Here is a 24,525-nt window from a genome sequence, read left to right as displayed (position 1 = left end):
CTAGCTAGCCCTTGTAAACTGAGAGGGATCTTGGTGGAGAAAAGCAAGTTTCCTGCACCCCCAGGAGGGCCAAGGAAATCCAGTGTGATCTTGAGGTCCTGTTTTTTAGTACTTCCTTTAGTACTTGCCCAGGATTCCTTCTCACCTGGGGGCTGCAAGTGTTGAGAGGGGTGATGATTGCAATGACTACTGGATAGTTCTAAGATGCAACTTGCCTACTTGCAAGGCGGTTGTTCAAGGAAGGGGATAAACAGGCTCTCCTAGCTTTCACCTTCCTGTTACACTGGCTATACAACTTCTCCATATGCATTGGGACTTCCACACTTTCCTTGTCCATCTGCAGATCCTTGCATTGCAGCACCCAACTTCCAGGATGGGGAGGAGCACAGGGGCTTGCAATAAGAAAGGAATCCTTTGAAGATCCTGCTCTCTGCCTGGCACTATAGATCTTAACCATCATATGTTACAGGAATAAGGAACTTGTAGCTCTCCTTCAGGCCAATGGACAGGGCTGATGGGATTTGTAGTTCAGCACCTGAAGAACCACGGTTTCCCCATCCCAGGTCTAGTGGAATTTTAGCAAATTTAGAAATATGAATTGCCCAACATAGTAGCCATTTGTTTCATTAAGATCTGATTTATAATATGACTTACTTGTCAAATAAGACTCCATTTCTACCAACAATGCTATTTTACAACCCTTGTAATTATAGGTGGTACTTAATTTATGTGTATGGACTTTGATTTATATCCTAACTCTCTCATAGCAAATCACAACGGCTTCAAATCATTTCTGAACAATGAACTGTTCACGTAATGCCTCCCCTTCAAGACAATCCAAGAGAATTACAGTGCCATCTAAGGCCTCTTTTACTCCCGAACCAGTTGCTGTCACATTACATTGTTGCTGCATTTTGCCCGAGCTTTTTCCTCTTACAAAGTGACACAGTTTGTGTTTATAGGTTTTTTTTTACGACTAATTGTATTGATCCCTGAGATTACTCTGGGAAGAAAAGTGCTTATTATGAGATCTTTTGGTGATTCTTTCTCTCCGTTCTCTGTGCATAACTCTTTTCTCATCCCTGAGAATGGAACCTTTTATTAAACGTATCTTTGGGCTGCTAGTTTCCTTAGCACAGCCCTGGCGAGCCCAAATCAGCCAGTCCTACAAACACTTGAAACTCCTGACAGGGTATTCTGCTGTTTTCAATGGCAGGAGCGCAGATAATTTTCATTTTTGCTTCTAATACTTTCATTTGTAATGATTGTTTGAAGTTACCTCAACATAAAGATTTATATCATATGGGTGAAAATAATCCTGACTTCCCTTTATTATTATTTCTAGGTTGCTCACGAAAGAGCTTGGGACCACTACCATTTTACTAGGAATCAGTGGAGAGCTTTAATGTTCAACTGGGCTGAGGCTAGGAAAGCTTTTTTACTGAAGGCAGTAATGACTCTTGCAGAAGCTTGTGCTGCTCATGAGACAGAAATTATGTTGGCTAATAATAGAAGAAAACAACAGGAAATATGTGCGGATCTCAAAGAAAAGGTACACTATTACACAACCGCCAATTACATTTATGTTGCCTTGTATCCTGGATTGTTCAGTATTTGCTTGAGGAAAAAACGTTGCAGCAGCTATAATAGGGACTCTCCCCCCACCTCTTAAAATGGAGATAGATTACTCCACACTCAGTTGCTAGTCTAGCTATTCTTCAGGGCTGCACTTTTTTATTGCATTCCTCTTGAGCATTGGGGTGGGGGTGGGGGTGCATCTTGATTTGTTTTTCCTAGAACATTTGTGTACAATTTGTTTTTAATTTCTTTTCTGCTCTTGAGGCTTTATATTAATGGATCTGTTTTGCTTCAGCTGCACTCACGCCTATGGAATCATGCACATAAATGGGTCTTCATTTTGCTAATTTCATTTATCATGTCCTGTGTTGGTATATTGGTATAGCAGCATGTTGGCTAAGTCCCCCTAGCAACAGGCGTGCCTGAAGGTTTCAACAGGAGAAAAGGTTTCTCTGCCTTTTAGCTAAAATCAGGTGTAATGAGAGAAAGGGATATTACATTTGATGTGTGCCTGTCCTAGAAATTGTTTAATTTCTAGATGAAAAAAGTGGCCCAGTGACTGAATAGGGAGGAATTTCCCACCCCCACCCTCCACCCCCGATTTTAGCCAAACCATGGCTGCCTTGCAGTCTTCTAAAAGAAGCAAAGATGTCATCACAAAAGGTAGTTCCTGCTTCCACACTCCCTGTGAAGAACTGAAATAACCATAGAGAACAAATAGTCAGAGCAGTAAAGTTGGTGACAAGTAATGAAAAGAGAAATGAAATGTAAAAATGTTAGACACAAACATTAATTTGGAAAATTTGACCTATGTCTAGAAGAAGGGGAGTCTAGCAATTGCCAACTGTGCGATTAGCCAGAATCGATAGTTAGCAATAAACATCTTCCGCTCTGCCAAAATTCCTGGGTGCTTTTGTTCTGATTTATTGACATTTCGCCTGCATTCATCTGAATGCTGTGTTTTCAATACATCATCAGAGTGTCTACTAATTTGGTTACTGCTGTAATAAAATTGATAATGAAAGGATCCAGGGCAAGGTTTGAAGGCACTTCAGCTGGCTGAAGGTAAGCAGGTCTGGATCTGTCCAGTACCTGGATAAGATCCCATGGGAAGAAACACATTTACACTACCTTTGGGTTCCATGGCAGAAGAAGAAAATGAATAAAATGTGACGAAAACTTAATGGTTTCCTTATACATCTTACACACAGGAAGGTGTGGACCCCTGCAAGGAATTGAGAGGGAGGGATGAAAAATAATACATTCCCTTCATTTCCTTGCTCCCTTTCCTGGTCTCTCCATTTATCAGTATGTTTTCAACTGCTCCTCAAAATTTCCTTCTTTTTAATCCATATCAGAATGATTTGAAAGCCCTAATGGCTCCCCACCCTACTCCAAAAAAGAGTTTCCAGTGAGCTAAGATAGGACACAGCTCAGGGAAACTTCCAACCCTTTGAAGCAAGGGAGATGTATGTTCCCTGAACTTGGCTGGCCAAGCTCTGCAGCCTATTTGAACTTGCTAGCAATGACAAGAATGAGGAGATGGAGCAGCATATTGTACTTCCCTTGTGCTTTTCCTCTATGCAGATTGGGTCAAAACCTGATTGGAGAGAATGGGGGTCCAGTGAGGGCAAAGCCTGGTCTCCAGAGAAAGTAGAAACCACTAACTTGCCTTTGGATGGTCCTGTTTTGTTTCCAAACTGGCAGGCACACTACCACACAAGTTTGGCACTAGAGGGGGTGAAGATGATTGGCAAAGTGATGGCAGGCAAAGACCAAGATAGAACAATAACTCATAAAACAGGGATGGGAAACCTGTGGCCTCCCAGATTCTGTTGGACTGCCATTCCCAGTATGCCTGTCCATTGGCCATGCTGACTGGGGATGATGGGAGTTGGGGTTCAGCAGCATCAGGATGGCTACTGATTCCTTGCACTTGTTGTAGAACAATTCATAAGAAACGATGAATAATAAGAGATTGTATTGCTAAATACCCATGCTTTGCCCCACAGAGTATGGATTGTGAAAGAGTGAATAAATTTTGAAAAGGGAACATTTTAATTGATTTTAACATGAACAAATTATTGGATGAATTTTTAATTCCATCAAAATCAGCAAGAGGTTTAAAATGAAACTGAATTCCTCCAAGGACAAATCCTTGGAGCATCTTGAGAAGCCGAATAGGGTAAATCAACAGAACCATATGGCAGCTTTCTTCTGGATTGCACCAATGGGAAACTGGGATATCTTTATAAACATTTATATTGTTATATTGTGCAACATGGCAGTTTCCCCAAAACCAACACATTTGGCAAGTAAGAAGGCAAATGAGAATAGAATTGTTGAGATACTCATGTTGTCAGAAACTGTCTCGCTCCCCAAGAACATTGTGATATTCCCGTAAAGACTCTCTCTTAGTGCCTCCTGCTCCCAGGATCTGGAAAACATCTTCCTTGCCAAAGTCACCTCCTGATTCAGCCCATATGATGCCCCTTCTGCTTAGAAACTCCTCGATCTCCCCCCTCCTTTTAATCTTGTCTATGAAACATTTTTAAAATGTGTTTTCTTACATCTGGATGTGTTCTGTCAATGAGCCAGAAGAACTTCAGGGCTCAGCTTCATAGTAGGGATTGGGTAACCCTTTCATTCCCAAGCGCATTCAGTCTTTACGAAATTGGGACGTTAGGGCTGTCGTTGTTGTTGTTGTTGTGGGGTCTATAACTGTAGGGAGCAAGTCAGCTTTCTTCCCCACTCTAGTGCTGGCAAACAAAAACATTGCCTTGTTCCCTCCTTCAGCCACAGTTGATAATCTGTGAGAGGCAGCCAACCCTATCCCATTATTTCATCTGCCAACAAGATAGTGGCTGTGTACACTCCAATCTGTCCTCTGATCTGAAGGGCTGCTCAGAACTTAGTTCATGCTGTTTTTGGTAAGAGAGAAATAGCTTGGGCCTTATGAAAGAGTAAACTTTCTTCCACAATTACTACCATCCACCACCACACACTGAAGACTAGAGAGTGTGGCTTTTCTGAGCTGCTATTGTGATTTCCATCAGGATGCCACAGCTTTCTTAAGAACAGCCTGCTGGATTAGGCCAGTGGCCCATTTAATCACAGTGGCCAACCAGATGCCTGTGAGAAACCAGTGAGCAGAATTTGAGCACAAGATCACTCTCCCCTCCCATGCAGGAGTGTAGGAAGGGGGGTGGTGGAGGGATTGGTCTGCCCCGGGTGCCACTCTGGGAGGGGTGACAAGATGGCCCCTGCCTTCCCCCAGCTGTAGAGCGGCCAAGGGCGTGCGCAGTCCGTATGGGCGCCACTCGTGCCTCTCACATGGTGACCATATGGGCTGCTGTGCGTGCACAGTCCGTACAGTCGCCACGTGAGCAGCAGCCAATACAGACTACGCATGTGCGGCATCCTGTACGGTTGCCGCACATGCACAGTCCGTATGGGATGACGCTTGCACGACATCCGTACGGGATGCCGCACATGCACACTTCATACGGGATGCCGCTCGCGTGGCAGCCCGTATGGTCACCGTGCAAGCGGCAGCCCATACAGAGTGTGCATGTGCAGCATTCCATATGGAGTGAGCACGCGTGGGATGACGCTCATGTACAGTCCATACGGCCTGTGCCGCCCCGGGTGCCGGAAAGGGTTCCTCCGCCACTGCTCCCATGGTTTCCGGTGACTGATATTCTGAGACATTGCTGCCTCCAAATATGGACATAGAGCATAGCAATCATGGCTAGTAGCCATTGATAGCCCACTCCTGCATGAGTTTTGAATTAGTTGTAATAAAGCAACTGGAAAAGTCAGAGTTGTCTCTGCACTATTAATAATTCAGACTTTGCCTTTTTGTCCCGATTGTCCAGTGGTTTAACTTAAAAGTCTTGCATTGAGAGTAAGATCCAGAGTGTCCCTTCTGCAAATGGAAGGACTCATTCCATTAGTGGAAAAGTCTGAGTTCAGCAGAGGCTCCTGCTTGAAGGCAGAAGCTGGGAGTTGATTTTCTCCAGGCACCCCTTTCCCTTACAGCTGCTTCCTCCCTTAAACTCAGAAGCCTTCTTCTTCTTCTTCTTCTTCTTCTTCTTCTTCTTCTTCTTCTTCTTCTTCTTCTTCTTTTTCTCTCAAACCATTTTATTATTTTATAAATAAATATTACAATTGCAACCGTGTTGTGGTCAATAGTCTGGGGTGGTGGAGATCACTGATACATGATGATTGAAATATGACCGTGTCTGTGAAGGCAAAGTTAAGAGCAGTAGAATCTTGGAGTGGAATTCAGTGTAGCACTATGGCGTATGTGTGTGGGAACATAGTTGACTTGCACAATGGGATTTCCCCTCCCCTCTCCTTCTCTCTTCTCCCTCTGCCTCTGTTCCCCTCTTCTGTTCCCCCTTAAACCTGCTTTGGGAATTCCCTCAATCTTCCAGACCAGATTTAGGGGGCATGCAGGGGAAGGAGAGGCAGGAAGTCCCATTGTACAAGCAGTCCTTGTTCCATAGATGCAGCAACTTAGTTGAATCCCACCCTTTGCTTGCTAAAATGCAAAATCTTAACTTGCAAGTGATTTCTTCTTAGGAATATTTTTAAAGTTACCGGTATGTTCATTCACCTGCACATGCATATACCTAGGAGAACCATATACATGTCTCACAAGAAAAATCCTTTTCTACTTGCATGTTCGAAAGGCCAACTTTCTGTATTAAGTCTCAGCTTTTTCTTCTCTTTTATTGTTCCAAGTTATAGTTTACATTTTAAAAAAATGAAATAGAACTATGGTAAATGAACTGGCTTCATTATAGAAACCTCTCATTACCACTTTCCCTCTTTTTCTATCCTGTTGCTTCTGTTCCTTTGCTCCTCAGTTCTCTCCTGTGGTCTCTTGTTATTTCTTATTGTTCTCCGCTTCTAATTAAATTGGAAGGCCAAAAAAGAAACCCAGAATTCTTATAGTTGCAGTACATAAATGGATAATGCCTAAAGGACAGATATTTTTCCTTTCTATTTCAATCAAATTGGAACGTGTAAGTAATGCTTAACATGGAATCAAATCTTATTGGTACTTTAATAAATAGCAAAATATATATTTATTTCATGTTGATTGTGTTAGACTTTACACATAATAGATTAAGACATTTCACAAATAGTACAAGCAAGGCAGTGGTGTAGCTCTGAAATAATGGAGGTGTTTACCTGTGACGTGTTGCTGATTGCAAAATGTCCACATACGCCATGTGAATATATAACTAGCCCAAGAATGAACAGCATATTTCCCCCCTAATTGGTTGTTATCCAGTAGGTGACTTTTAAAATACGATTAATTATATGCAGACCTTTTAAAACCCAATTAAAAGCATATTATCTTCTTGAAGGTAGAACAAGCTGCTTTTTATTTATGTATTTATACATTTCTATCCTACTCCCCATAAGATCCACATAGCGGATAGCAGGCAGATAAAACCAGAACAAATATCAACATAAAAAGCAGCAGAACAAACATAGATGACCCCCCACCTACCCACTTTCTCTGTGCTGCAAGCTGCTGCTAGCTGCCATTTTTTATGAGGAGGGCAGGGGAAACCCTGCTGTAGTTACCTTCAGCAGGTGGGATCTCTGGCAGCACTTTTCCCTAGCATGCAAAAGTAGAAAAGAGTGTGTGCTTGGGTCCCCATCCTTTTCTTTTTCTTCTTTAAATGAGTTGCCTAGTGTGGCAACCCTCCCCTCAAAACAATTTGTGAACCCCACTGCATAAAAGAAACAAAAAAACTTGCAGAAATAACTCTTCTGGTTTTATGGCCACCAAAGAGGGTGAGGTTTCAGCAGTTAAAGGCAGAGCCAAGCAAGATTAAAAGACCTCTTGGAACAGACAAGTCAAAGGCAACTGGAGTCTGCTCCAGGCATTCTTCCCTGGAGAGGGTATTCCAAAGACAAGGGCCTTTTTTCTGCATGTACCCCATCACCTCTCACCTTGCTTTGGGTTGCAAAGGGACTTGATAAGGGATCTCAGACAAAGGTCTCTTCTTATAGGCAGGCTCATGTTGAACAACAGTAGTCGCTTGATTTGTATTACTTCAAGGAAAAGCTAAAAGTAAGAGGGATTTTAAACCACATTTGCCATTGGATTAAAAAATCCTAGTCCTGAAACTTGTTGTGCCTCAGCTTTAACAATCAGATGAACGTTAAAGCATATTGACCATAGTCCCTGTACGGTGTTTGCTGGAGGCAGACATAATCTCATTTGACTCTTTTGAAAAATATTAAATGGATGGTGATTGATTTGTGACCCACTTCTTCCTGCATATGTTAAAGCACAGAATAGACTAAGGTTTACAGATGAGACAAAATTTATATGATATTTAGATGTCAAGAGCCTCTGGGGCTGCCCCCTTTCAACAAATATGTACAGTATGCATTTGGCTCTGAACTTTCATTGTAAATAAGAGAAGCCATTATCAAGTTTACATTTGTGTGCAGATGCATTTGGTTTTTATGATACGGAGAGAGGCTTGTGGTTTGTGGTTGTCTGTTTAGAGGAGTTGTAAACGTGTCAAGGACAAATAATTATCTTTGCAATAGGCAAATATTTACTCTTTGGTAAGGAAAAGTTAATGTAAAGACTCAAAAACTAGACTACTTCAGTGGACACAATCTGGCTGTTGTCTAAAATTATCCTGTGTTGCATTTTCTTGTGCTAAGTTCCTTCAATACTAAGAAATAAGCTTGTTTGTGGAATAAGCTTATTTCAGAGTTATAGACTTAGATCCAGATGACATTAGTCCCTTTTTAGTCCCATGGAATCCAATGGTATATTAGTGTCAGGGAACTGTCCCCGATGCAGCACAAGGTGGTGGAAAGTCTCTCCGGATGCTACAGGGAGCCCCAGTCCCACCTTGCCAGCAGCTCCTCCTCTGGTAGCGAAAAGAGCGGTGAGACGTCCAGCAAGGAGGGGCAGAGTTCACAGGGGAAAGGGAGTAGAGGCTCTGGGGATGCAAGAGAGACCCAACACTCCCCCAGTCCCGAGGGCGATACAAGGGAAACACAATTTCCGTTGCCCCAAAGACTTCGTGGGGTGAAACGAAAGGATGGAAGGCGGGGTTTTTGTATACCGAAACTCTTTTGTTGGAGTCAGAACCGGAGGGGGCCATTCCCAGATTCTGACATCGCTTGATACAGACATGAACTTTTACACTCTGCACTGTACAAAGTTTGCACAATAAAATCATTAAAGGAAACAGCAGAGTCCTGGCTGTTTACTCATGAGCAACTAACCGAGAACCTTATAATTAGTTTCATCCCATCAATAATAGTTTTGATTCTTTTGTGAAGGCAATATCACCTGCATTTTTATTATTTTGAACGGCTTTTAGAATTGTTATCGTTCAAATGTGGAATATAAAATAAAACGTTTAAGTAAAAAAAAATTAAAAAATCCCTCAACTATAGATTAGCATTTATCTAATGGTGAGCCAAGGATTACTTGTGACCCTGAGTCCACTTTCAGATGAACCTCATGCCCCAGCTTGCCCAGTGCCAGCAATTCTCTGCATGCTGAGTAAAGGTGACCAACAGACTGTTAAGTTCATGGAGGGGGGGGAGGTCATCCTTCTTTGTAGTGAAAGGGCCAGAAGAAGTGTTGAAGGACATTAGCAGCTGGTGGGGCAAGGTGGCATTGCTTGCCTGGCATTCCAATGCTGCGGTCACTGCTGGTAACTGAGAAAAGGTTGGTGTGGTGTTGGTGCAATGGCAAATGTGTCAGATTGGCTCTGCCACTGCACCCACACTGCAGCAACCCCCTGCCGCCTCAGTTCTCTCCCCATCGGTTACTGGCAGCAGTATCTGCTTTGGTGAAACATGGGTGAAATGGAAACTTTGAAAAACTTATCTTATGCTTGGGACCTTTAGTTCAGATGACTCATTTGCAATGCATAGGGGAAAGTGATTGATTACAGAGGAGGTGTATGAACTGGCCTGTAAATCATACTTTCGGTCTGTGATCTAGAGGACCATGAGTAGAGGAAGGTTAACTTCACCTGCTATGAGAAAATTGGTGAGCTGTTACATTTCTGGAGTAGTATTATTGCACCATTTCGCCATATTATCTCTGCTCATTAGAGTCACAGCATAGAGGAGAAAACTGTAATCTTTCTGAACTCATTTTCCTCACTGGTGTAACAGCATTTTTATTTCATTGTGCATATGGACGATAGGGGGAATTTCTGTTCACAACTGGAAAGGGATGAAAAATTTTGGGCCATAACATACAATTTGTTGCCTTAATTAGTCATGCTTAGTGCACTTTGCATCCTTGCAGTGTAGACTAGTCAGATAATTAACTGACTATGAATAAGTATCCCCTCTGTGTAGCAAAGCAATCTGTGTGCAGTCTGCAAATCCTCCTTTCACCATGTATAAACTGTGAAATATATTTGAAAGTAAAGTTTTTAATTACAACTGGCATTCAAAGCTTATTGCTCCTGGCAGTCGCCGCCTTGCTAAAATGTGATCTCATTTGTGAAACAGGCTGTGGGGGAGCCAGTTTCCCTACTGCTTTAATATTAGCTTAACAATCAGGATTGTTTAATACTGAAACAGCACACTTAATGTTTACACAGTAAAGCCCATTTCCCGATACTGCATCAGAAAGAGTAAAAACTTGCAGTCCATACCATGTACATATATGTACATAGTGGGACAGAGAACAAATTTAGAGGGTGCATAGTGGGAGAACACACCATAGTCCAAGAAGAAATCTTTGCACTAATGGAATGTTCACCTTAGCGATATGTACATGCAGTATGTGTATATATACACATTCCACTTTGAGCTTTCATTTTACTAGTAGGGTTAACAGCTCTCAGAAAACTGATTATGGAAATGTTTTATAATTTATTAGAATATCTATAACCCACCTCCTACCCAAAGATTTCAGGGCAGGGTACACCAATAATTAAAGTAACAAGTCCAGCTACAAACTGGAAACACATAAAATAATAACACAGTAAATAAGCTTAAAATGTGAGCAGCAGTCATTACAAACCTAAACTTGAGAGGTTAGCATTTACTAAAAGTTTGAGTAAATAACCAGGTTTTAATCTGGTGAGGAAATGAATAAAAGGGTTGCACCAGGTAGTTTTCAGAGAGACTGGCATTGCACAAGCGGTGCAAAATAAATAGGACCATCATCATATTTCACTGCATAATGAGTATCACCCAAAGATGGGATACTAAGGAGGGTGTCCCTGGAAGATGTCAATACTCAGTACTCAGGTAGGACAATACAGGGAGAGGTACCGATGTTATCCCTCAGATAACATTTGTATATGTTAATGTAACTTTATATTATATTTAATGGGTAGCATGCCACACTGAGTAACTTTGATGCCTGCACATAGAAACATAGGAACGTGCCTTAGATCTGGTCGGACTGCCCGCCCATCCAGCCCAGCATTGTCTTTTCTGACCCATAGTGATCCACCAGGTTATCTGGCAGGGTTACCTTTTAATAGGTTGTAGAGCTCTCTTTTTTCCAGCCAGAATTCGCCGGAACTCAGTTCTGGAACCTCTCAGGTGGGCGCCATTGCCATTCTAAGAGAACATGGGAGGTGTTCTTGGTGAATTCCAGCACCTCTTTCTCTAGAAAAATAGCACTGATCTTAGGTCTGTGCCACTTACACCTAACACTGTGGACATAGCTTTGCAGAAACATATGGCAAAAACAGTTTGATATGTAAATACAGGTGCATTTTTAAGTTTGATTATAGACCCCCCTCCCCCAAATCCAGAACTGAACCCATGGTTCAAAAGAGCTATAAAGATGTGCTAGAGGGAACTGTGCACACATCCAGAGACCACTTCAATGTTTTCATTGTAGCAGCAGTCACAGCTTCTACAGACAGAACAAAACACCTTACCATTGTGTGATCACGATAAACACACTCATTAGTTTTTGAGGTGTCTTTTGGAATTTGTTAATGTTCTGTCGGTATATGGTGTATAGTTTTTAAAAAGTAAATAAAACAAGTTAATACAAAGATTCCAACTATGCACATTTGTTTGTTTGACCTGTTTATGCTCAAGGGGTTGTGTTCAACTAAGAGTAGACCCACTGAAATTAATGAGCCTAAGTTGTCACATCAGTTATCTCCAGTGGGTCTACTCTAAGTAGAAATAGTGTTTAATGCTTCCCAGGTTGACCTGAAACCGTATCTGATATTTTTATTTATCTGCAATAGAATCCTGCTTTGGAGATGCTACCATAGCTTTGGGGACAGTGTTGTTGTTTTTAAAAAGCCATTTGTTTCTCCCACCTATGCATCTTCCTTTTTCACAAGCGTTAGGGGCCAGTCTGTGGGATGTAAACACAGAGCAGCCAAACACAACACTCCTAGAGAGGACATGAAGGTAACTCAGTCCTCCAGGCTTAACTTCCTGTTTACCTGGACTGAGTTACAGGAACCAGAAGTAGGTGTGGTCTTACCTGGGAGGAAGATCCCAAAGAAGACTGCCCATTTTGCCTCATCTTTTGAAGAAGCAGGATGCTCTCTCAGCCTGCAGCTGAGAGAAGCAGGGGTGAAGGCTGTTCCCTTATGGAAGCAGCTTCACTGCATGTAAATACATTTATCTAAGTTTGTCTGCCTCCTTGTAGCCTGTACTGTGACTCTTGGATGTACGTGAGTAAACTCTATTATATCTAATAATCAGTACTGTATTGTGTCTTTTTGCTTTTAAGAGGGAACAAGGGGAAATATACCAGGAATATAGCTGGCTTAAGCAAGCCTATGCAAACGTTTTTTGCTGTGTTTTAAAAGGGAATGTAAACTCTGCTAAGTTTGGAGCTTGCTCACACAAGCTGGGATTGAGATATATAAATAATATATACTCATCCATACTCCTAAACATTCCCACACAGTCCTGCTGGTGTTGGTTTTAAAGTGATTGTGGTTCATTAATTATAAAAGCATAGGTATGATTCTTTTTTATATTAAAAAAAACACACCAAATATTTAATTCTAGAGCTTATTTTCTTCAGGAAATTTTATTCCCATTAGAGCCAGTGTGGTGTAGTGGTTAAGAGTGGTAGACTTGTAATCTGGTGAACCGGGTTCACGACTCCGCTCCTCCACATGCAGCTGCTGGGTGACCTTGGGCTAGTCGCACTTCTTTGAAGTCTCTCAGCCTCACTCACCTCACAGAGTGTTTGTTGTGGGGGGGGGGGAGAAGGGAAAGGAGAATGTTAGCCGCTTTGAGACTCCTTTGGGTAGTGATAAACTGGGATATCAAATCCAAACTCCTCTTCTTCTTCTTCTTCTTCTTCTTCTTCTTCTTCTTCTTCTTCCTCTTCTTCCTCTTCTTCTTCTTCTTCTCCTCTAACATTAGACGGGACTTGTCAGAAGTAGAAATATAGGCCTCAGGAGGTGGAACCCATTATATCACCACTAGGCAGTGGTACCACCTCCTGAGGCCAAAGGGTGCAGATGAGAGGCTTTACCATTGACTGCAGTCATTCATTCATTCATTCTGTCTGTGTCATGCAGAAGTTACTGCTCTTTTTTGCCTCCCAAATCTGGACTAACCTCTAACCAGCCTCCTTTGACATCTGTTCACCCCTGTCAAACAACATACCTTCTGGCTGGTCACGGTTGGGAGGTTTGTGGCTGTAACCCAGCCCTTGTCAGGTACAGGCTGGAGAAGAGTAGCCATGGGCAAGTGGGGTCTTCTCACTCCCCAGCAGGAGCTCAAAGACACATTCTGCTCTCTCCTCAGTAACAGGGAGAAATGTAAAGTACTACACTTGGGCAAAAAAAAATGAAAGGCACAAATACAGGATGGGTGACACCTGGCTTGAGAGCAGTACATGTGAAAAGGATCTAGGAGTCTTGGTAGACCATAAACTTGACATGAGTCAACAGTGTGATGCAGCAGCTAAAAAAGCCAATGCAATTCTGGGCTGCATCAATAGGAGTATAACATCTAGATCAAGGGAAGTAATAGTACCACTGTATTCCGCTCTGGTCAGACCTCACCTGGAATACTGTTTCCAGTTCTGGGCACCACAGTTCAAGAAGGATACTGACAAGCTGGAACGTGTCCAGAGGAGGGCAACCAAAATGTTCAAAGGCCTGGAAACGATGCCTTGTGAGGAACGGCTTAGGGAGCTGGGTATGTTTAACATAGAGAAGAGAAGGTTAAGGGGTGATATGATAGCCATGTTCAAATATATAAAAGGATGTCATATAGAGGAGGGAGAAAGGTTGTTTTCTGCTGCTCCAGAGAAGCGGACACGGAGCAATGGATTCAAACTACAAGAAAGAAGATTCCACCTAAACATTAGGAAGAACTTCATGACAGTAAGAGCTGTTTGACAGTGGAATTTGAGTGTGGTGGAGTCTCCTTCTTTGGAGGTCTTTAAGCAGAGGCTTGACAGCCATCTGTCAGGAATGCTTTGATGGTGTTCCCTGCTTGGCAGGGGGTTGGACTGGATGGCCCTTGTGGTCTCTTCCAACTCTATGATTCTATGACTCCAGGGAGTGTCCTGCCTGCTTTTGCCATTGCCCTAGCCTGTGCAGCAGCACCTTTCATGGGGTTAGGGCTAGTGTCAGGTTTCTACCACTCCAATCATGCTGTGACATCTCCATCCTGGCCGTTTCATCTTTTAGGGGGGCCATCTGTGATGCTGAGCCCACGGCTCCTGGTATTCCTTCCTCCCGTCATGTATGTTGAAGGGGGATATTCTACTTCAGCTGTGAAATTCCTCTCCAGTTGCGAATGCAAAGTCCAAGGAGTTCAGCTTTTGAAACTTTATTTAATCATTCCTCAAAATTAGAAGAAAGCACTCAGGGTTTCATTTCTTGCATAACCTCTGCCAGCCTGTGATATTTTGCCTCCCTGAGAAGCATAATTGTAATTATAGAGATGTAATATTACAATTCTAGCACTACAATTACACTCTGTATCATTATTACTCTTATTATCTTGCCACCACAACCCTTTGTCTTCTGGCTTGACTAAATCATTTTTGTTCAATGGCAGCAAGGTATGCTAAAAGACCTCCACATACTCAGCCAGCTCCCCTTAACCCTAAAGGCTTTAAAATGTAAGATGCATTTTTGCTATCATCAGCACCAGGTTTTCTGATTACATTCAGTTCCCATAGAATTGTGGCTCTATTCTTCATGAGCAAGTGCGTTTTTAGAAGACGAATCATGCTGTTTATGATAAGAACCTGTGTCAATAAGAGTTTTCTTTAAAAAAAAAATTCAGTTGGGGCGGGGAAGAAGGGAGAAATCTTGGCAGCAAACTTGATTTTTGTCATAAGCTAGGGAAAGAAAATGAATATATTTGGAACTCATGGAATTTAGACTGGGGAAATGACTTATTATACAATCTATTCAGTTTTTCTTAACAGTCGAGTTGATTCAATATTCTGCATGTATTTGGGAGCATATACCTTAAATTGAAAAGGGATGTTTTTCAAAAACAAGAAAAGTGCAGCGCTGTGAGCTGGTTGGCATGACACAAAGTCAAACCTTGTAGATACAAAGGTACCCACAAATGCATGAAGTGCATGGGTATGGTTGTGCCAGCCTTTTTTTAGTATAACATTTCCTTCTATCTCTAGGTGCCTCCCTTTGGTCTGGCCAGTAGGTTGACTTCATCTTTGATGGTGCCCTGGAGCTTGTCATGGCATCAGTCTTGCCATCCAGAGCTCTCATTGGCTGATGTACATGGTGTGACCGGAAAGTAGGGTGAATCACCCCTGTATGTGATAATGGGAACTGCTGAATTCGTGGGGACACGTGGGAGGCGTTCGTCCGTATCTCAGCTAACATGTGCGCACTGTCTCAGCATTTGTTGACAGGCCCACATTCATGCAGTAGCATTTAATAGCTATTAATAGTGCAGTGTGTTCTGATTGAAAATAAGCAGAGAGTCAATATGAGATTCTGTTTAAAATTGGGTAAATTGGCATCAGAAACCCACAAAATGCTCACAATTGTGTATTATGGAGATGAAGCTGTAACTCGAAAGACAGTGTATGAGTGGTTTAAGCATTTCTGTGAAGGGCAGCAAACTATCAAAGATGACCCTCAGTCTGGCAGACCGTTGATGAGCAGAACAGCAGCACATCTCGACAGAGTTTGTGAGTTATTGATGCAGGATTGGCGTTTGTCCATCCGAATGATGGTGGAAGAATTGCGTATTCCGTGTGAAATCATTACAGAGGTTACCGAATTGTCCCACCCCTCCATATTCTCCCAATCTGGCCCCACCAGATTTCTTTATTTTTCCAAAACTGAAATATGCACTGAAAGGGCACAGATTTTCCAACATGTCACATGTCCAAGCTGCTGTGATGAGGGAACTGAAAGCAGTACGAAAAGAGGATCAATGGTGCATTGTATCAGAGGGGGCCGACTTTGAAGGCCTGTAAGGTATGTATGTTCAAATATTTCTCACTGTCCGATTTCTGTGACCATTCACCAAACTTTTCGTTCACACCTTGTATATGTTCCTCTGTGTTCCGTTCATGTCCTTTTTTTGACTGTTGTTGCTGCATCCTCAAAGTTCAGCTAAAGAGCACTGCACATTGTGTTTGTTCTGGAGATGTTTGCATAAAAAGACTGTACATTGATGCTTGCTTACACATTCCAGGACTGAATGGAAGCCGGAGTTTGCTAGCTTTTTCAAGGTTACAAATGGCCAAACTATCTGCTTTAATATCAAATTCTGTTTAGAAACCCAGAAAGCAAAAGATTTGTATTAAAAATCTATAGTGAGAGAGACTTAGAAAAACATCAGGGTATTATAGCTGTCCTTGAAAATAGGATGTCGTAATGAAATTCTGACACGTTTTGTTAACTTGTGCTGCTGCGTTTCCCTGTAATGATAGTACTTGATCCTGGTTCCTTCGTTGTTATCATTCCAAACTTCATTGCAGATGATCTGCTTTAAATAGGTGATTACAATATCTAGCCACTTATTCCTTTGCGCGGCATTTCTCATAGAAGAATTATTGAGACAACACAATAGTAGTAATCTTATCCATAATGCCCATAAGCTGATTTGGAGCTTGATTCTAAGCATGTTTACTTGAAAATTATTCCCACTAAATTCAGGGGGACTTCCTTCCTGGTAAGTATACTTGGGCTTGTGGCCAGGTTGTCAATCTACACACACGCTCAGGACTCTGTCATTCTAAACACAGTGGGACTTAACTTCCCAATAAATATGAATAGAACCGGGCTGCATTTCTGTTGATTTTTAACTGGGTTGTGAATGAAGCTGGGATATTTAGTATATACATATCTGATAATAAAAACCTTTCTTTTAAAATAACCTCTGATCCTTTAAAAAGTTACCTTTGGACATTGCACAATGTCTATGTTTGTATATCATTGGTCAAATGTAAATGCACACTGCATGGGTGTGTGAAAGAGATAAGATACTTTTATAAATAAACTTCAAAGATTATTGATCCTTAGCAGCTATTTCACTGTCTATATTGTAGTTTCCATTACAACCTCTGCATTGTAATAAAGATCAATCTTGCTGTAGCGTTCCTCGACTCCTTTACTCCTCTGGGAGTTTGTGATTGGCAGGTGTTACATTCAGTAATCTATTTTGCTGGTGAATGATTAGTATGCAGTGCGTAATCAAATGGAATAAATAATACTTCCCAATTTTAGAAATGGAAATTATTTGGAATAGGTAAAGGGCATTTTTTTCCCGTAGTGTACTAATTCTATCTAATGATTATATTAATATGCCATTGCTTATTACTGCCTAAGTTGTTTAAAAACTCAATATATTCTAAAAAATACAGCTTAGCTTCTGGTACAGTTTTGTTGCACAGTAACTAAGCAGCTATTGTAGATTTTTTTTTCAACAGAGTGCTTTTCCACAGGCAGAAGGCCACATGTATCTCATTTTTATAAACACTTTAAAAAAAAACCCCAGCTCTTCTGTAAGTTGATCTAAATATATGTCTAACGGTTCAGCAGAGAGAGCTCCATGAGGATCACTGCCAAGGATGCTTGAAAATAATTACCATGACAGAAAGTACAGTTAGGTGAATCTTCTTTCAATGTATCTAAACATAAAACACTAGTAGACGTGGCCACGCATTGCTGTGGCTCATTTTGTGGAAACAGCCCTGAGACTTCCCCGTCACCTGTTGTTTTTCCCTCTCCCGTTCCCCCCCTTTCCTCTCTCGTCGCGGACTCTCTCTTTAGTTTGTGCGCGGCTTCCCTCTGACGACCCCCCTGCCTCCCTCTCCTCTCTCCTCCTGGGCTGCCTGACCCCCCCCCCACTGGAAGGAGACCCCGTTTTCGCTTCCCTCCCCACAGTTTCTCCATTTGAAATGATGCCTGCCTCTGGTAGAAATGCTAGGTCCATCCCCCGCGCACACAACGCTGCTTTCGCCTACCAAACATGGGTTGGTTCTCCAGAACCAGCAATGGTGTCCAGCATGCTTTCAGCTTTGCTACGTTCCCCTCCCAGTTTCTGGGCTGTTAGCAGAGCAATTTTAGCTATTTCAGAGTCACTCACATAGCAGGAAGATGGTCTCTGTGTAAAGGAGCTGCAGCAATAAATCTCTCAGGAGCCGGCTTCTTCCTTATGTAGAAGTTTTATTATTTACAGCACAAATGACCCGGCATGGCTAACTCCCAGCACAGCAGAACAGAAAGAGAAAGCGTCCCAAACACTGACTCACAGAAAAACAGCACGTCATGTGATCAGAGCAGTTTTAACCCTGTAAGCTCTGAAATACATCACAGCCTGTGGTCTTTGATGTCCACTGGAGGGCGGTGTTTTTTTTGCACAACTTCACGAATTTACCTGGGAAAGGTGTGATATTTTTGCAATCTAGGTACCTAAGAACCTTCCCATATGACCAAGGAATGTTGTGTCCAAATTTGAAGGCAATCGGTCAAGCAGTTACAGAGCATTGCGGCTACATCAAACGACCCATCTTGAACGTTTTTTTATATACAGTATATGGATTGGGAGCAATGACAGAATATAGAATCTGATTTCTCCAACAATCTAGAGTATGGTGTGCCTAGCCCTCCTGCATACGCCTGGCTTCCCCATTCAGCTCAATGGAGGTGTTAGCTCTGTGTGCACATTTTTGGAGTGCTTAAGGAAGTCCTTAAAGGCAGGCAGGAAGCTTATTACAATGCAGTCTTAAGCTTCTGTGTACTGTACCTCAAAGGAACTTTTTGGGTCAGGGAAGTGGTATGCAAAATTCCTATCAGTGGTTTCTGGCAGCTTGCCTCTGAATCTTACAAGTTAGCGGAGAGGTGGTTCTGCATGAAGGATCCTGCTGATGACCTTCAGATTATTTTCCATATTATTTACTCAGAGCTATAAACAGTAAATAAACACAAAGAATGATTCATACCTTCTATGAGCCTATTTACGTTTTCAGTTGGCATTTTATTGTTAAAACAGGGTCGTGGGGACTAGAGTAAAAGGTGTACTAAACAAAATTGGAGGATTAAATAACTTGAGCTTTTAATTAAATACAGTTTTATTGATTGAATGGGTAGGTTGTTTCCTGAGGACACTTGGCTTTTCAGTCTTGGGTCTTGTTTACATGTCTGATTTGTAGAACGGGAGGGAGCCTGCTGTGGTTCACCTCGCAAAGCGGTGCGGGGGCGTACTCATGCACCCCAGTGCAGGAGAGTGGGCCCACCCACTCTCCTCTCTCCACCAGAGCTGCTGGGCCGGCCGCAAGGAAGCAATAGCTTCCTCACGGCCACAGCCTCTCTCCACTTGACCCAAGGATGATGTAGCCGCAGCTGGGCGCTTTGCGTTTACGCAGCCTCTCCCCCAGGTCAGGCTTGACCTGGGTATGTAGTAGCTGCAGCCGGTCATGACACGCATCACAGCCTCTCTCTGCTGCAGCGGAGCTGTGCATGCTGTAGCCCAGCCAAGGAGAGGGGCAGCAGCTCTCTGCTGCCGACTCTTCTCTACTGCACCCCCAGGTCAGACCCGACCTGGGAGCAGAGCTGCAGCTGGATGCAAGGAAGCTTGCCTCATCAGCTCCCTCGCATACAAGAGCCAAGCTCCAATGGGATCCTGTTGTGGGAGCACCTGGTCACCCCCCCTCTCCTGAAAATGCACCCAGGGCTACGGCTTCCCCAGTCCCCCCACGCTACGCCACTGGGAGGCAGCAGTTATAAGTTACTGGTCTCAGCAGCCACAGCAGGCGCTGTGATTCTCTAGCAGTTTAACTTCACCCCACAGGCACACTCCATAGTCTCTTTGAGACAGACAGATGCCAACAATATAGCACTATCCATGCTTGGATGAGAATACAAGTCCATATTTGTGTTGCATATGAATGTTACAGGAAGGACAGAATGCAGTAGAGAAATTGGAATGTGTATTCTATTCAAGGAAGGTCTTAAATTTGCATCATGTACCAATTTAAATCCCTGCATATGAATATGACCTTGGGCTAGAGACAGATTCTTGTTTGCTCAGCTGAAGGAGGCTTGAAAGGAAGGCTTTCTTGTTGTGTACTCCCAACACTTTTTGCTTTTGCATGCTTTTGTATTGTTCCAAGATGCAACACTGACCAGCTTCAGATGTAACACTAAACCTCTTCTCATCTGTCATGAAGGAATTCCAAACTTTTGTTCCTGTTTTCAACTAACTGGAGTTTAGCATTACATCCAAACCCTAAACTGTAGCTAATCATAACCACAGTATAGGGAAACAAGCCAACTTCATACCACAGTTGAAGGTTAGCTTGTTTCCCTAAACCAGGGATGAAGAACCTGTGGTCCTCCAGATGATTTTGAGCTCCAGCTCCCATCAGTCCCAGCCAGCGTGGCCAATGGTCAGGTTTGATAAGAGGAAGCCTTTACTCCATTAAGTATCATGCCCCAATCCTCCCCTCCCCATCCCAGGCAGAGAAGGACCTTGGAGAAATGTTATGCGTCAGGGGAGTTAGAAGGAGCCCACAAGCTGCTTTGTTGTGTTATTTTGTGTAAGCCACCTTGGGGATCCTTCTGGATCAAATGATGGGATAGAATCAAATACATAAACAAATGTTGACTCTACTCTGCTTCTTCCTCATTTCCTAGTGCTGGCCATTTGCTATTGCTGAAGCCAATCCATTTAAAAGAAGAAGAAGAAGAAGAAGACCCTGCTGTCTTGGTGTTACTGTTGTTTAACCTGTTGTTAAAACCTGAACTGGAACAGAATCTCCATCTTTGTTTAGGTCCTCCAGTGGCGTGTACAGCAGGAAGAGGCTTCCCAACTGGAAGCTGCTATCGCTGCTAGGAGAAAGGAAGAAGAAGATGAAAAAGAGAAATTTCAAAAGGAAAAAGAAATGCTTCAGAGAGCAGAGGACAAAGAAAAAGTATGCAAAGTGTGTGGTGTGTGTATGTGGCATGTGTTAAACGGTTAAATACATTTAAAGCGTTAATTGATCTTGATACTTTATACCCTTGTAAACAGTCCCTAACATTATTACAGAGATTAATGAGTGCTTAGTGGAGATCTGCCAGGGCTTGTTGTAGCTTGAAAACTCCATGCCATTTTTTACTGTGATCATACCAAGTTTGTTTAATTGCTATTCTTATTAATAGCACAGTTCCAGGCATATGCATGTGTCTCCTACACTGTCACAGAGAGGAAATAATGTCTGGCAGGTTTTGCTGTCAGGAGCTAATGTGGCAAAGACCACTGTGGTTCCCAGTGCTGCAGCAAGGTATGCTGCAATGCACCAAATAAGCATCACAATGTAATGTCTGCACACTGCAATTGGAGCATCACATAGACAGCTTCAGTGAACAGCGGGCCCGATGCCTATAGTAAGGGAGAGGAGAAAAGTGGATATTACTCCATATATCTGAATTAGCATTCATTTTGCTGAACATAGGGGAAGGAGAGAGAAAAGGGGGGAGTACCATAGGAAGTATATGTTCTGCTTCTTATCTGAAAGTTATTTTCACAAAGCAGTATCCTGTTCATTATGAGGGAGGGGGGAAGCAACCTTTTAAAAAGGGACAACTTTGTAATAGCCCTTTAGCTTAGCTTTCCAGGTTTTAACCGTACAGCTTGATGTGTTTCTTTCCTAGTCCCTCATAAGCAACATAAGTAGGCAAAACATAGAGCTCAATCTTGTACTATTCGGATGTTTTATACAAATAAAAAGAGTAACTGCATCCAGACAAGAAGCACCTTTATCACTACTCCTGAGGTCTGAATGAATGTTATCACTGCTGCATTTTGCTGCATGCAAATGATTTGTTCCTGCACAAATGTATTCGGCTATCGAGGAAAAGCAAGGCACATCTAATTATATCACAGGAAAGTGTTGCCCCCATTCAGTAAAGCTCATTTGTTTTAGGCATTTTGAAATATGTGACAAGAGGAAGACTAGCAAGGGCTGTCTCCTGTTATTTTATTTACATTTCTAAATCCACTGTTTTAGAGGCAGAGTATATTAGCAAACAGAACTTGAAACATGATTTCCCCCTGGCTAGGATCCAAAGGCATTGGACAAGCACTTCTGTGTGTGCATTCTGAGATATCCTTGTTTTGGTTTATTTCCCCACCCGCACCCTGCTACTACTACAACCATTGCTACTATTACTATTACTAGTGTTTTATGAGATCCTTCCAGCAACTCCTGCAGCCAAGCTGGTGCCAGATCGCCAAATCTATTGCTCTGCTTTCCTTTGGACCACATCAGCAATGAAGAGGGGGGGGGTCTTTTTGTCTGGGCAGCCCAGGACCTCCAAACACAATGCCTCAGCTTGTGCCCCATAGAGGTCACTTCAGTGCTGTTAACAAATGAAAAATAACACAAGAGGCAGCAGTTATGAGTTACTGGTCTCAACAGCCACAGCAGGTGCTGTGATTCTCCAGCGGTTTGACTTCACCTCTGGAAGCACACTCCATTGTCTTTCAAGACAAACGGATGTCAACAGCAACAACTCCATAAATCAGCAAACCGCAAAATGCTTCCAGATTATGTCTAGAATGTATCATTCTGGGAAACTAAGTAGGCCCAATAAAAATGCGTAAAAATCTATTAAATACCAATAGGGCATGTTGCTGCATATAGCTGGTGTGCTGCTACAGTTTGGAGTAGTAATATATATAATGCTGACCAGAGTTTTATTATTATTATTATTATTCAGGTTTATTCCAAAAAGACTGTTGACCCTACCAACATTTTATGAGAGCGTGATTTATGTCTTGGACAATATAGCATAAAACAAGGCAATTAATACAATAGGACGGATTTTATTATAAGGCATAAACATGTCCAGTGATATTTAGCAGAACTGTGGTAGTAATCAGAGATACCGAGTTGCTGCTATCATCCTAATATGCCTATAAAATAGCTTAAATAAAACGATACTTAAAATTAATCTGTATTAGATTTCAACCCTGTTTGGTAAATGCTTATCTGCTGAAACTATCAGCATTTCGGGAAATGCTTGCCTGATAGATTTGACTTGATCTATTGAAATAAGTGCATTTAAAGTGATAGCTTTGGAAGCAATTGTAACAGTAAACACTTTGGCAAGCTAAAACAATGCTGCAAGCTAGGTTTTCTTATGTGAGCTGTAATTGTACAAAATGGTCTCTGAATTTGTTCGTCAAGCCACTAGTTCCGGGTAGTTCCAGTGGCTTCACTGGAATTAATCCACTGAAGATAGCTGTCTTAGAATGATTTAAAGAAGCATGAAGATATAATTTAGATGCTCCATGACTCTGAAGGTATTAAGCAGAGCTCCTAAACAAGGTTGTAGATTCGTCAGTTTTGTAGAGATCAAAGGTTGCAAGGAGGTTGACTGTCTCCTGCTTTCATTTGAAAGTGGCCACAAAACTCATAGGGTGTTGGATAAGTATTAAATCTAGTGAGATCTGCAGTTCTAAAATGTAGGTTAGCACCAGAGACTTGCCACAGGACCTATCAATCAATAAAAATGGTGTAAGATGGCACTCTGACTTCTACATCAAGGAAATGCTGATGCCAGCATTTTATCCTACTTTTATTTAATCAGCCCAGTAGATTTAGTAGATACCCAGTTAGAGTGGAGACTGCCATCTAGTGTAAGTCAGAGTGACTTTGAAAACCCTCAGAATATATAGTTAAGTCCTCCAACCACTGGGCTCATAGTAAAATGGACATGATAGAAATGTTCGTGTTGTTTAGGATATTGTAAAACACTAGGGAAAACCAAGGAATTATTTATGTACTTAAAATTCACCCTAGACATTTAAAATTCACCCTAGACATTCATTTGGATTCATTTGTATGTATGTGTTCTTTAATGAAGCTATTAATTTTGTTGGCTGTAAATTATTGATGTATATTTGCCATCTTAATTTTAACTGAATGATGCATCTTCCGTTCCTTTTACAGGGTAAATATTGTAAATCATATGCTTTTAGAGTTAATCACAGTTTTGCTTCTCTTAAGAATATTAAATGCATGCATTTATATAAAGGGGTCATTTACCTTTACCTTATGTGGGAGCCCAGGATTCTGACAAAGTTGAAGTTTCTTCCTGGTAATAAATACTTGAGAAGACCCCATTTTTCTGCTAGTTCACCTTGTCATTCCCATTTTCCATGAATGAATGAATCTTTATTTGCGTCAGCCATTGGCCATAGCAATAAAACAACCATACAAAGAATCGAAATAAAGAGTCAGTTATATAAAATACATTTTAGGGGTTTGGCCCATTTTCCATGTGCAGAGAGTCTGGTTTGGATCGGTAGAGGACTAGTTCACATCTTAACAATGACCAGGAAAACTGTACCACATCAGTATATTTTGGTCATGTAGATCAGCTGTCAGACAAGCGTTGAACACCTCTTGGCTTCACAAAACTAAAAACAATTGGAGGAGGCACTGAGCTCTGCTGTTATCACTTGTCCAAGGGTTGAGTCACACAGATG

At 42.0% G+C, this 24,525-nt stretch overlaps 1 protein-coding gene across 3 annotated transcripts in view; it reads left to right on the top strand.

The window, feature by feature from the left end:
* The window catches only part of CCDC148 (coiled-coil domain containing 148), a 101,991-nt gene that overhangs the window by 60,845 nt on the left and 16,621 nt on the right, over positions 1 to 24,525 (top strand). For 2 of the 3 annotated variants that reach the window (XM_033165389.1, XM_033165380.1), the window contains exons 10-11: positions 1,346 to 1,552; positions 20,822 to 20,971. In XM_033165389.1, coding sequence (XP_033021280.1) covers positions 1,346 to 1,552; positions 20,822 to 20,971 — 357 coding nt within the window. The remainder of the gene's footprint in view (positions 1 to 1,345; positions 1,553 to 20,821; positions 20,972 to 24,525) is intronic. The other variant, XM_033165399.1, reaches the window with a different exon arrangement.

The sequence above is a fragment of the Lacerta agilis genome, chromosome 1 (genome assembly GCF_009819535.1).
Source record: "Lacerta agilis isolate rLacAgi1 chromosome 1, rLacAgi1.pri, whole genome shotgun sequence".
In the NCBI taxonomy this organism is placed as follows: Eukaryota; Metazoa; Chordata; class Lepidosauria; order Squamata; family Lacertidae; genus Lacerta; species Lacerta agilis.
Note: the sequence above shows the minus strand (reverse complement) of the source record. Positions and strands in the feature narration are given on the sequence as shown.